Source organism: Bidens hawaiensis, unplaced genomic scaffold (assembly GCF_021521415.1).
Source record: "Bidens hawaiensis isolate Kalapana, Puna unplaced genomic scaffold, B.hawaiensis_p1.1 tig00033913_1, whole genome shotgun sequence".
Lineage (NCBI taxonomy): Eukaryota > Viridiplantae > Streptophyta > Magnoliopsida > Asterales > Asteraceae > Bidens > Bidens hawaiensis.
The window spans coordinates 103,581-117,671 of NW_027495852.1; the positions used below are offsets into that span (position 1 = coordinate 103,581).

The 14,091-nt window shown below is 33.2% G+C and overlaps 1 protein-coding gene and 1 pseudogene across 4 annotated transcripts; one reads left to right on the plus strand and one right to left on the minus strand.

The window, feature by feature from the left end:
* The first annotated feature begins 1,684 nt into the window (after positions 1–1,684).
* LOC143585614 (uncharacterized) lies at positions 1,685–8,701 on the plus strand. Of its 4 annotated transcripts, none has more exons than XM_077067372.1 (18): positions 1,685–1,825; positions 4,104–4,285; positions 4,433–4,565; positions 4,663–4,814; positions 4,899–4,982; positions 5,074–5,136; positions 5,206–5,337; positions 5,430–5,603; positions 5,734–5,853; positions 6,005–6,054; positions 6,153–6,315; positions 6,397–6,534; positions 6,656–6,778; positions 6,854–6,952; positions 7,031–7,120; positions 7,199–7,283; positions 7,377–7,510; positions 8,275–8,699. In XM_077067372.1, exons 2-18 carry the CDS (start codon positions 4,172–4,174, stop codon positions 8,413–8,415), a joined length of 1,995 nt encoding a protein of 664 aa, XP_076923487.1. In that variant the 5' UTR covers positions 1,685–1,825; positions 4,104–4,171; the 3' UTR covers positions 8,416–8,699. The 4 variants fall into 4 exon arrangements, with proteins under 4 accessions (XP_076923487.1, XP_076923486.1, XP_076923488.1 ...); XM_077067371.1 differs by having other exon boundaries at positions 4,110–4,285; XM_077067373.1 differs by having other exon boundaries at positions 1,686–1,825; positions 4,110–4,285; positions 6,478–6,534; positions 8,275–8,698.
* Positions 8,702–11,940: 3,239 nt separating this feature from the next.
* Positions 11,941–13,691, minus strand: LOC143585618 (putative aspartic proteinase GIP2 pseudogene; annotated as a pseudogene).
* Between the last annotated feature and the right edge of the window lie 400 nt (positions 13,692–14,091).

Here is a 14,091-nt window from a genome sequence, read left to right on the forward strand (position 1 = left end):
GTGTGACGGCTGTCTTAGGATTCCTAGAAAACCCTAAATCGATTATCCTTTTGTATGATTAATATTATATAAATGGAAATCTTTTGAGTGAATCTTAAGTGTGCTTTCTACCTTTGATTATTCATTGCAACCGTATGTTTGTTATTGATTCCGCCTTTAACAAACTGATATCTTTCTAAATATAGCAACCCGTCATTAACTCTCTTGTCAACACGATTAATCCGTGTGAGTTATGACATGATTGATTAAGATCCAGCTGAAATCGAGGGTACCGACAGAATGTTTTCTTAATTTATTCATGTTATTCCCATAAGGAAAAAAAGTTTATTAAGTATTTATAATTTTAAAGTTGAAACAAAATTAAATTTCTATTTTCGTCACTGCTAAATCAACATGTACGTGATATGAAGAAAAATTTAATCTCCTAAGTAGATGCAATTCTCTAAATGGGTAAAAAAAATATATAGCTACAAAGAAAACGGGTTAAATGGGTACATATTGAAAGAAACATATAGCTAAAGAGCACAATCTATTAAAACAATATAAAATTATTATTATTATATGTATTCAGTGATTATTTAACACAGTTTATCTACAAAAGAGTTATAAAAAATTGAATGAGAAAGCTTTTTCATATTTCCTGAATGATATATATTAGGAATCAACTACATGTCAACTATACTTGAATGAAACTTAATATGTTATTGAATATTGATTAAGACTTTATTTTAAAGATCAATTAATTATTGTATTATGAAAAACTAAATTTAGATTTTTGATTGTCATAACAATTTGTTTTGTAACATAATTTAATTTATACTTATAAAACGAACTGTCTTAAATATTATTCATCTTTTAACACATTTTAACATTGATGTGTAATAAATGTTTTAAATTAATGTGTAAATAAACACGGGTACTATTTTAGAGTAATAAACATTACGGTTATTAATGTCTTACAGAGAGTTTATCTTTTGAATCAACATTGAGATAATAGTTTTGTTGAATCGACATTGTAAAATCGTTTTATTAGACTAATTTCCTTTGTTTGCTTATTTTGTACTAATGGTATACGTTATAAAATAATTAAACTTTTTATTTATTTTTATTATTCTTTATATGTTTTTATATATGATTCAGTAAGTTATAATATCTTATAATTCATGTAAAATTGTCATTTGTTTACAAGTACAACATTTGCATTTAATTAAATTTATATGATGTTATTTCTTTTTTCTATATTGGTTTGTTGGAGGACGGAAATTATGAAGATCATGTTGGTATAAGACTGTTAATATGTAATATTTTCATGATTTTTGTTAGAAACTTAAGTTTGTTTAATTAGTAACTTTATATGTAGACAATGTTATTTTCTATATCTCCAGTATAGATATATATGATATCGTATTGTTTGTAAATTTTATGATATATTATGGTTGTTTATATACACTTTGTTACATATCAAATTTCAACCCGTGTATAACACGGGTTATATCCTAGTAATAATAATAATAAAAAATATGTTATGAAGTTTTAATATTTTACTAAAAATTGGGAAACGACGACTAGTCTTACTAGGTTCAAATAATAATAATAATAATAATAATAATAACAACAACATGTTATAAAAGGTTAATATTTTACTTAAAAATGGGGAAACGACGACGTTTAAATATCTTCAGGCGGTTTTCAATTGCCGGTTTGTTTTGTACTCTCTCTCTCTCGCCCACCTATTAATATTAATATTATTATTACCAGTCGCCTGGCGGGCAAAAACCCTAAAAAAGACATTCGTCAAATTCCGATTCCAAAACCCAAATTCACGGTGCGATTTTGCAATTCGATCCATTTTCATTGCTTATATGATCGATCTAATCCTTCAATTGCATCCAATTGCTGTCAATTTTGATTTTAACTTGGTGTTAATTTTGTTGTGTTAATATCAATTCAACTTCATTTTGATTTGTTAGTTTGAAACTGAGCAATTGTTGTACATGTGATTTTACTTCGTACGTATAATAATTGATGTAATTGATTTTAAGTGTAAAGTTGTTAGCAGTTTGAATATTTTGGAAGTTGATGTGTTTTGGTTTTAACTAATGCACTAATGTTTAGTTGTTTTGGATTTGGATTTGGATTAGTGTGTTTATTTTTTTCTGATATGATTTTAATCGATTTTTCGTCAACTGTTCCGATGGATGAACAGATGTTTTTTATTCATTTGATTGTTCAAACGAACACGAGCACGTGTTTTGTTTGTTTGTGTTCATCAACGTCCATTTTTGTTTTGTTTTTGTTTTTTTCATTTTTGTTTGTTTGTTTACGTTCGTTCATTTAAATTTAACTGATTTTTCGTCAACTGTTCGGATGGATGAACGGATTTTTTTTGTTCATTTGATCTTGATTGATCGAACTAACACGAGCACGTGTTTTTTTCGGTCTTTTGTGCTCATGAACGTCCTTTTTTTTATCTGTGTTTGTTTACGTTCATCCATTTAAATTTAACTGATTTTTCGTCAACTGTTCGGATGGATGAACATATTTTTTTTTGTTCATTTGATCTTGATTGATCGAATAACACGAGCACGCTTTTTGTTCGGTCATTTGTGCTCATGAACGTCCTTTTTTTCATTTGTGTTTGTTTACGTTCGTTCATTTAAATTTAACTGATTTTTCGTCAACTGTTCGGATGGATGAACAGATTTTTTTTTGTTCATTTGATTTTGATTGATCAAACTAACACGCGCTCATGTTTTGTTCGTTCATTTGTGTTCATGAACGCCCGTTTATGTTTTTTTTTTCATTTGTGTTTGTTTATTTATGTTTGTTTAAAATTAACTGATTTTTCGTCAACTGTTTGAATGGATGAACACACGTTTTGTTTGTTCATTTGTGTTCATGAACATTCGTTTATGTTTTTTTTTTCATTTGTGTTTGTTTATTTACGTTCGTTCGTTTAAACTTAACCGATTTTTCGTCAACTGTTCGGATGAATGAACATATTTTTTTATTCGTTTGATTGGTCGAACGAACACGAGCACACGTTTTGTTCATTCATTTGTGTTCATGAACGTTCGTTTATGTTTTTTTTCCAGTTGTGTTTGTTTATTTATGTTCGTTTGGTTAAATTTTAATAAATACGTAAATAGTTATATTCATTGTGGTGTCATGGTTGTAAACATATCCTGACTAGGTGTTGATTAATCCGATTAATTGTCGATTAATCGCTAATCCCCACCTCACTGATTAATTTTGGGCAAATCGGGCAATTAGTCAGTCAATGGTCAAATTCGGCCAAAATCGTGATTAATTGGACCTACTCGGTGTTTTCTGCCGAGGTTCTGGCTAAAATCTGCTGTTTTCGGCCAAAATCAGCGGTTTTTAGCGAGATTCCAACCAATTTCGGAATAAAGCTGAAAATTACATATAAAAATGTGTGTATATATATATTAAACATTAAGTTATATATTAAAGTCTGATCTGATTAAAATTGACTAATCCTGATTAATGGCTAGTCCCCGCCCCACCAACTGACTAATGACTAGCGACTGGTTGTAGTAACCGCCAGCCGCTAGTCGGGTGGTGGGTGAGGACTACGATTAATCAGGATTAGTCGGGGATTAATCAGAATTCATCGGGATTTATCAGCGCCTAATCGGGATTTTTACAACCACGGTTATATTTATATGAATATATGAACATAAAAAGGGCTCGTTTGAATTATATCTACGTGTGTGTATACATATATACTTGGTTATGTTTTCGACAATTATGCTCATTTGCGTTTGTTTAAGTTTGTTAGTTTTTGTTCGTTTGTGTTTGTTAATGACATGTTTTTAGCCCCGTTCTTGGACTGTGAATAAAGGTGTCTTTTGGATCAAATTGTGAAGGATACTAAATGATAATACAATGGGAACAAAGTGATGCTGTGTAATACTGTGTTATACTTTGTCATTTTAGCAAATAGCCTCATTTCAACTTGCTGTAATAACTGTGTGTTTATAGTTTCATGTGGTCAACATAGTTTTGCATTAACACTGTCTTAGCAGTTACAAATTATCATGATTGATATGTTATGTTGATCGAGTTTTTGGTGTTTTAAGTTGCAGCTCTTTCTGAGTAGTTGGATCCAGATATCATCAATCAATTTGTTAATGTGGGGATTTAACTCATGGACTTGAATGCGCCGCCTTTACCTGAAGAAGATGACTCGATCCGTGGGGATGCTGTGAAATATCAATCAAACGGAAGAGAGAGAGTGACGAGCTTTGAAACCATGGAACAAGTATTAATCTTTAATCTTTTTACTATATATATTCATATTTGTACAGGACATTTTAAAATGCTTGTTATTTGCGTATGCTCGCTATTTGTGTGTGGACATATATAGCGTTTAGTGGCTGAATCATGTTTTGTATAAATGTAACAACAGGAAAGAGGAAATAGGGGATCCAAAAGAAGATACGCGGATGTGGACCCCATGCATATGTCTGAGCCATCTAAGCGTAGCAACGGAGTTCAGAATAATAACAATGGATCCTTTGACCGAAATAGCCTTCCACCCGGTAGGCATATGCGTTCTCAAATATCTATGGTTCTGTTTTTCGTTAATATTTTTCTTTTATTGAATACAAACTTAATATTATGGTCTGCACTATATAGGTTGGTTGGACTGCCCGCCATTTGGAGATACACTGGATTTTATTATCCCCTCAAAAGTCCCTCTTGGAGAATCTTTTGACGACAAGATTCCCTTTAATAAAAGATATACTCCTCAACAAGCAATTCAACAGCAAAGAAGTTTACAAAGAGAAGTAAATATTCCACAGTGAAATTACTATTATGCCTTTTTTGGCCTTTAATTATTCTAATAATATGATTATATTATCCTTTTCCAGATAGGGTTAGTAATCGATCTAACAAATACTAATCGGTACTATCGCGAGTCAGATTGGACCAGAGAAGGTATTAAATATGTGAAGGTTAGATCATCAAATAACTATCTTTTTCGTTTTTGTCATTAATGCCGAGTAAATCAATTAAATTTATTTTCTTTGACTTCTTTAAATGCAGATTAGATGTGCAGGAAGAGATTCAGTGCCTGATTACGAGTCTGTAGAAAAATTTATTCAAGAGGTAGGCTTGTGTTAGTTTTGGTATAATGAAAATGGGATGTTACTAAAGTTTGCATTTTTATTTTATTAGGTTACTCAATTCAGCGCTGAATATGGTCAATCAAATAAGTATGTTCTTGTCCATTGTACACATGGTCATAACCGGACAGGCTATATGATTGCTAACTATCTTATACGGTCAGAATCATTTTCTGTCACAGAGGTATGTTTGACTAGTCAAAGAAAACTTTTGATGTGGTCTGACTCTGACAACCGAATATGAATTGAATTTATGCGTGTTTGGGACTCGTACAGGCGATAGAAATTTTTGCTGAAGCGCGTTCTCCAGGGATCTACAAGCAAGATTATATTAATGATTTATACAATCTTTTTGGTGATCAAATTCCTAAAGATTTTGTTTGCCCACAAACCCCTGAGTGGAAGAGGTCACCTGATCGGGACGATGATGATACAACTGCTGGTTTGCAGGTAGGTAATCCTGGTCACATTGTTGGGGATTAAAAAAGCACTTTCGGTGACTTTTGACTTGTTTGACCGTTTTCTTGTACGCGTTTGTTCTGTCGGAGATATACATTACCTGAATTATAAGAGTTTGCAGGATAATGAGGTGCAAGCTAGCCGGATGACAAGTGATGATGTATTGGGAGATCCCGTGCCGTCTAATCAGATAGAACCAATGAGGCAATTTTGTAATCAAGTTCTTAAATTGAGTGGTCGGGTAAGTTTTTTGGGTTATTTAAAAAACTTTAATTCTGTAATCAATCTTTTAAATCAAGCTATTAGTAATAAATGTGGATGTTTGTGCATAATACCAGATAAGAAAGAACATAATATGGTAAGAAAAGATAAAGATATTAGCTTTTTTTCAGGGACGAGGAAAGCCTCGGTTTCCAGGATCACACCCTGTTTCTCTTAGCAGGTGCAGTTTAATATTCAAATTTTAAAGCATGCAAAAATGCAGTTTAATCGTTAATGTTATACTTTAAGGTTCTTATGCTGTTAATTGTTATAATTCAGGGACAACTTACAACTTTTGAAACAGCGGTACTATTATGCCACATGGAAAGCTGATGGGACACGCTACATGATGCTAATAACTTGGAATGGGTGTTATTTAATCGATAGAAATTTTAATTTTAGAAGTGTTCAGTTGCGGTTTCCATGCGGAAACGTTAATGAGGTAGTGTGCCCTTAATATAGGAAATCATTAAAATCCGACATGTTTGTATCTATAATATTGTCTGACATGTTTTTTTGTTAGGGCGCAGCTGGAAACACTCATAACTATACTTTACTTGATGGAGAAATGGTAGTTGATACCGATCCAGCGACACATGCGCAGGAAAGGAGATATCTCATTTACGATCTTATAGCAATCAACAAAAGATCACTCGTAGATGTAAATCCCTTTTTCTCTTACTATTTATACGCTTTGACTTATTGACTTAGTTGTGTAATGTTGCAAACGTGTTTGTATAACAATCATGAAGCTGAAATTTGAATTTTCAATGTCGTTTCAGCACCCTTTTAGTGACAGGTGGAAGATACTCGACAATGATGTTATTAAACCTAGGAATATCGAGCGAGAGCGTTTGGGCAAAAGTAGAAACCCGTATTACAGATATGATTTGGAACTATTTAGGGTGCGTAATTAGATCTTGATATTAATATACGTTATATGTTATGATTCGTTTTTTAACAATTAAAGATTCATTTAGGTGAGACGAAAAGACTTCTACATACTTTCTGCGGTATCTAAGCTTCTTAAGGTGTTCATTCCTAAACTATCCCATGCATCAGACGGTCTCATTTTCCAGGTGATTATCAATTTATTTATGCTATTAATGCACAGAGAAACAAGTTATGTTTCTACTAACGGTTTTTCATACTGCTAGGGTTGGGATGATCCATACGTGCCTCACACACATGAAGGTCTTTTGAAGTGGAAGTATCCTGAAATGAATTCGGTTGATTTTCTCTTGGAGGTTGTAAAAAGATGTGTTTATGTTCTTTATTTATATTTTTTCATTTATTTTATCTAAGAAAGCGTATAATCTTGACAGGTGGGAAATGATAATCGCCCTATGCTTTTTGTAAACGAGCGTGGTAGAAAGAAGGCGATGGATAGAAGTCGGGTTGTTTTTAAAGGTGACATTTTTATTAATTTATCTGATTTTGTTCATTAAATATGAAAATTAGCTGGAACTGCATTATCGTGATGACTCGAGTATTATATTTCAGATCCATCAGTAGATGTATATTCATTATCAGGAAAGATAATAGAATGCTCATGGGATTCTGAGGAAGATGCTTGGGTCTATATGCGAATGCGGCCTGACAAATCAACACCAAATGAGTTCATAACCTTCAAAAAGGTCTACTTCTCTGTAAACATCCTAAAAAAACACTTACAAGCGGAAAATTTAGTCTCTTGACAGGTGGCAACAAGTGTCAAAACGGGTCAAAATTTGTTCATGAATTATTTTTAAAAGCAATTTACAAAATAGAACACACTTTTTCCTGTTTTTAGAACTAACCTTAAATTCGGCTCAAAATACAAAAAAGTAAAGTTTGTTATGAGGAGCATTTAAGTTTTTATTCTACGCATTATTTATGACTAGTTACCAACTCTGGAAAGTAAAGTTCATTTTTATTTCATGCATCTTAACATCCTAAAACGTTTCATTAAAAATGTTATATTGTTATTATATCATACTTTATTTGTAATTGAGTAAACTGTGGTTTTCGTCCATGTGGTTTGTCCAAATATGCGGTTTTAGTCCAATAGTTTCAAATTTTGATTTTCATCCCCGTGGTTTCATTTCACTTGCAGTTAAACCCGAATTCATTAACCCCGTTAAGTCTGGTCGTTAAACTCATCATCGAACTTTGTCCTTTTTTTCCCCAAATAAACCTCAGTCCTAATTCGCAACGTGAGGGGCACGCTGATGTGTTTAACGACCAGACTTAATGGGGTTAATGTATTCAGGTTTAACTGCAAGTGAAATGAAACCACATGGACGAAAATCGCAAATTTGAAACTAATGAACTAAAACCGCAGATTTGGACAAACCGCAGTTCACTCTTTGTAATTATATCATACTTTATTTGTAATAATCTTTTCATTTTGATGATGTAGGTTATGAGGAGTATCAAGGATAATATCACAGAAGAAGTAGTATTAGACGAGATCAATGATATCGTTCGTCTTCCTATGTATGCTGACAGAATAAGCATGGATACGAAAGCCTTTGAGAGGAACGGGAGACGCAGACAATAAGGATTCTTTTTTCATCAAATCATACATGTAACAATATGATACAAGGAGGCGATGGTTGTGTACGTGGAGCTCTGGGCAGCCGTGTATTGTAGCATTGTTATACTGATTTATTGATTCTTTTTTTTCGGATAGGCATAAGTTTTATGGTTTAGACTTTAGAAGATGTTATAGATTTTTTTATAGACTGTTGGATTTTTTTTGTCAGTTTTATTGTTCTGGTATTGGATTTGGATTTTGGACACAAATTGCATAAATGATTTATGCATCAGTTGTTATTTGATATAAGAATAGAATTGAATGAAAGTAGATGTTATATTATTAGATAGAGAACATGCATTCTTCATATGTGTAGAAGTGTACAAACCGGTATGGTCAACAAAAGTCAAATCTGAGTTGGGTAGGAACCGGTTTTGGATACAGTCGAGTATTTGACTAGGTTTACCGGGTTTTTTTGGGTTTTGGTTAGGGTTGGGTCGGGTTTTGACCGGTAAAGGTAGAATTGGTTCTGGGTTGTGGAACGGACATATGGAGGGAGAAAGGTGGTCGTTTGTGGAAGTAAGAGCAACCACAACGCTCCTAAGTGGAGGTCGTTTGTGGAATGGACATATGGAGGGAGAAAGGTGGTTGGCATTGTGGGAGCAGGCCCGTGGACGAAGGGTTGTGGGGAAGGACCAGTCCGCGGATGGAGTGGTGGATCCCCTCTCTCACATACACACATATATACATTATATACATATACACAATAATATTATTTTTTAATGGGACTCGTGAAGGTGTGGTGGTGTTAAAGAAAATTAGGGTTTTTGAAAAAAGTCTGTAATCGGATGTGGCTGTTTGTGAAGTTCTAGTGTTGTTGATGCTCGAAGATGTAGAATTTACAACTTGTGTTATTTTAGATTGTCCAAAACAACAGCTTCATTTAAAAATCTGTTTATATGTTTATCTATTTCTCAATAAACAGCTACTAAAAGATGTTTTATTAAAAGGTTTTCTAGAGACACCCCACACCCTCTATGCGTCCCGTATAAAGCTATACGGGGGGCTATACACCTCCGTATAATCCTATACGAGATGTATAAAAAGGTGCCCTCGGTAGGACCCTTTTATTAAATATTGATGACATACTCTTCTGTTACACTGACTATGCAACATATAGATGATTGCTTATCACAATTATATCTTAATTTCCTTTTTGAAAAAGTTGATTCAGAATGTAGACAAACGACTATTTAGATAAATACAAACTAAACTACTAATATATTTAAATCTCATAAAAGGACACCTGTTTGAATCAATGCTATAAAAGCTATGCATTCAATCTCGGTGGTATATCGGTGGTATCTCGGTTATCGGTCCTCGTGTGAAATATCAGTCAAAATATCGGTCCGAATCTCGGTACCGATAATATCGGCGATATTGACCGATATTTCGCCGATATTTCACCGATATATCACCGATATTCCCGATATCAGTGTTTTAAGTCTTAATTTTAACTTTTAGTGTTTTATGTTGATGGTTTGAGTCTTAATCAGTTCTTACTTGCTACAATTGTAAGTGTTTTACAACTTGCAAAAGGATAATTTGTAAATAGTAGAAGAGTATACTGAATTGTTAGTGTTAAAGTGCTATATATGTAAATTTTGCATGATATTAAAATTACCGATATCCCACCGATATCTCACCGCGATAACCGATATCTCAAATATCGGTCCTTGACCGATATACGATATTTTTCCGCATTAATTGTTTAGTATAAAAGTAAGTTATAAGACCGAGTACTCATAAGTAATCGCTACAAGGTATTGCGTCGAGACAACTTTCTTTAACTTCGGGTAGTTATTGAAAATTTATCAAATGTGATCAACCTCAGTCAGAATCATATCTAGTCAATCAATTTGGACTTATTTTGACTTTAAAAAATAATTAAATGATTCATATTTATATAATATTAAAGAACGAATATTATTTTTTTAATTAGTTATTAGCAATTTTTACAATAATGTATTATTTAAAAATGTATATCTCTTATTTATATTGATATTCACCTATTTTGTTATAAATATTAGTAAATTTATAATATTTGACATATATATGATATCCAAAAATTAATTTTCTTTATATTTACCGCGTGTCCAAGTACTTCCCGAATACACCCAAATCTCCAATTAGCCGCCTAAGATCCGCCTAACGATTTTTACTACCTTGATTTGAATATGTATTTCCTTATCATGACATGTTCGGAAAAAAGACCTTGACAATTGTTACAATATTATCCTTCTACCATTTGTACATAAAGTCCTTTAATTCACCTAGCATAAGTCATTTTTAAATCCCTTTCTAGTGGCAACTAATTCAAAATTTGTAATCAAATCACAGATATCTTTTCTTGACACAATTTTTATGATTTTCTCTCTCATCCCTTGCAATTTGCATGTATCTTTTTAAGTCACAAGATTAATTATCATTATCCTGTTTAGTTTTCAAGATCTGTTGGATTTTTTTAAATTTTCGACATTTACTAAGGATAAAATTAAAGTGTTTCATGCGGTGTGTTTAATAGCGGTTTGGTGCTTATGAAAAAGGAGAAATGCATTAGTTCATTCCGGGACCCCGATTCAAGTCTCAAATTTGTTAGAAGAGATAAAGGTATTGAGTTTCATGTGGGTAAAGAACAAAGCAAAAAATTGTGGGCTCTCATGGAAGGATTGGTGTAGTTTTCGGGTCTAATGGTTGTATTTGGGGTGGAGTCGGTGTGGGTGTTTTGTTTTGGTGTTGCTTTCGGGTGGCTTTTTCTTTTTATTCGATTTGGTGGCTTGTAATTCGGTTGTTTCTGGCGTCTTGCTAGTTTTATAAAAAAAATTTGTTGGTCGTTCAAAAAAAATTATCATTACATGTAAAATTTAATATAAGCTTCTTTGTTTAAGAATGTCATTTTGTGTGTTTACAACATATTAATCATGTTTATGTTATAAGATTCTTAAAGAAAAACTATATCTATTGGTGTTTGTATTCCAAATGAATGACAAAGATATTATTATTATTATTATTATTATTATTATTATTATTATTTGTTTTCTATCATATTGATTATTGATATGATGCATTAGTATTATCTAACAAAAAGCCTGATTTGGACCATGACAAAATACATTATGCTAAATACAAAATATTAAATATAAATAAAAATAACATATTTAAGACAGAAAAGTTTTCATTTAAAAATACCATTTGCCTTTGATACATTTGGTTTTCTGGCTCCAGAGGCTGTGAAATTTTTGAGTAGGGTTCAGCGCGTCGTACACGGAACCTCTTCAGCTTCTAGGTCTCAAAGCTTCGTTTTTAGCAGGATTGGCTTTGCTGTTCAAAAGGGGGTTGCGGCGCAGCTTGTTGCCCGTTTGCCTGCCACTTTATTGTAATCGTTTTATAGTAAATTATATGTTTGATTTAACGACAAAAAAGATTTTCATGTTCCTATCATATAAAGTTAGTATTTTTATCCATATATGCATAAACACATTCTTTCACCTAGCACACATCATTTTCAAATCCCTTTCAAATAACAAATAATATAAAGACATTAATGATATTATTATCAAATCATTGATAAGATTTATACATATAATATTTAATATTAAAATAATGTTATTGGTATCACACAATTTATTCATACAACAAATATTATATTGTGTGTTTACAACATAATAATCATGTTTAGGATTAACTGTAAAGTTAAAGTTGGAGCAAGTAGTTTGTCTACCCAAGAGAGTTGAGCTGAACCCTAGGGTTGAAGTAGCAATATCGAATTGAAGAAGATTGTTCTCTAGTTGATACCCTCCGATCACAATCGACGGCCTTGGATTTGATCCCCCGTTAACGAACGCAAGACATAATACGTTATCATTCACTTGTACCATAGAGTTTGAACCCGATATCATCCATACGGTGTTCTCGTTCTGAAGAACTAACTCAATGGATGGAACAGAGGGCCCCACACGTGTGCTTAGCACATTTGTTGTGCTGAAGCACACGTCAAAGGGGGCCACAGATGCAACTCTGGAAATGTTTCTGGCTGCAGCCTCTCTAATGAAGGCTGTAGTCAGTGAACTGTAGATTGAGGTCTCGAGGACCGTGTAAGGATTCACGGTGCTGATTTTGGTCCCGCCGTTGCCTTCGTTGTCAATCGACAATAATGAAGTGTTTAATGGTATGGACTTATTGTCAACCCTAATTGAGCTCACCCCTATAAAATACTCGGCTGACGGTTCGCCTTGTGTAGACGAGGAAGCAGTGCTCACCGGATTAATAAAAAGTCGGGTTGTCCTAAGAGACTGTGAAGCGTCAATGTTTGGAAGGAAGTTGTATGGTCCATCCCCAAAGAACATAACACCGTCAAAGTTCGTCGACGACGACAAACAAATGGCAAATTTCCTGTCAAAGCTGAAAGCTGCAGCCAGCTGGGTAGGAAGCCCAATCCTGGTCCGGCCCAGCCCGGCCATTCTAGACACCCCACTTGCAAGTCCTTGCAACAAGAAAGTAGGTGCACAAGAAAACAAATACCTAGAAACATTAACTGGTCGATCAGGATTCGACCCGTCAGTGGACCGGACCTGGACAAGGTCCGTGGCCAGCTCACCACCCGTAGCAGTCCTAGTAATAGGATTATCCGGAGACACACCACACGTATTATTATTACACCCCGGTCTAGGTGAACCAAAACAATCCCCACACCCGTTGGCTCCTGCCAAAGAGCATTGAGCAGACCGGCACTGAGCCGGTCTGTAAGTTGACAATGCATAGTTATTATCACAATCCACCCATAAAAACCGGCCACCAAGATCCACCACTAGGTTTTCTTGCACTAATGGTGTCCTTTGGTTAATACGAGTAACGTATTGGTTAGTTGCGGCATCTTTCCTAACTGGAACCACTAATGCGGATGGCCGGAACAACAGTTGTGCTGAAGTGAGACATGTTATTAAGAGAAAAACATAGAAGAAGAGTGATTTACTAGCCAAGTAAGCCATTAATAATATTATTAGTGAATATTGTTGTGTGGTGAATTAGTGACCACATTGTGTCTGAATTTATAGGAATTTGTGGACATCAAAGATCAGGTATATGATGAAGCAGGTTACGTGATGAAAATGACCATGATAATAATAATATTCAACGAAAGTTGGTTTATAAATATTTAATTAGAACAATAATTAAGAATCAAGAAAGCAACAAAAATTTGACTTGAGTTTTTTCTTATTTTATATGACTCGAGATCTTTCTTTTCTTTTTATAATCTTTTATCTTATAAGATACATTATAAATTACATACTTATGAAATAGAAACTTACTAATAATGTAGTTATGTTTTACAATTATGTTAAATATATTTTTTGATGAAGGAAGCGAAAACGCTTGTTAGCGACTACTTGAGACAAGCTTGTTAATAGATTATATAAGTTTAAGCCCTAACTCGAGTCTAAATTGAAGCTCACTTAATAAATAGGGCAAACTAAGATTCAAATACCAAGTGCGTTCTACCTTAAGAATATAAACAAGCCTATTATTTATATTCTATAAATTTTAAATTAATGATAAATATAGTATTACACAACAAATATTTTATTTATAAATATTTATAGTAGAGACAACCGAATAATATATACTGCCCTCCATAGTATT

What these genes read in the sequence shown, in the direction of transcription:
- LOC143585614 (XM_077067372.1), top strand. Translation starts at nt 4,172, where the DNA reads ATGGACTTGAATGCGCCGCCTTTACCTGAAGAAGATGACTCGATCCGT. An exon ending in AAAGAAGTTTACAAAGAGAA is followed by an intron (nt 4,815 to 4,898) that starts GTAAATATTCCA and finishes ATCCTTTTCCAG; the next exon opens with ATAGGGTTAGTAATCGATCT. An exon ending in CACCCTGTTTCTCTTAGCAG is followed by an intron (nt 6,055 to 6,152) that starts GTGCAGTTTAAT and finishes GTTATAATTCAG; the next exon opens with GGACAACTTACAACTTTTGA.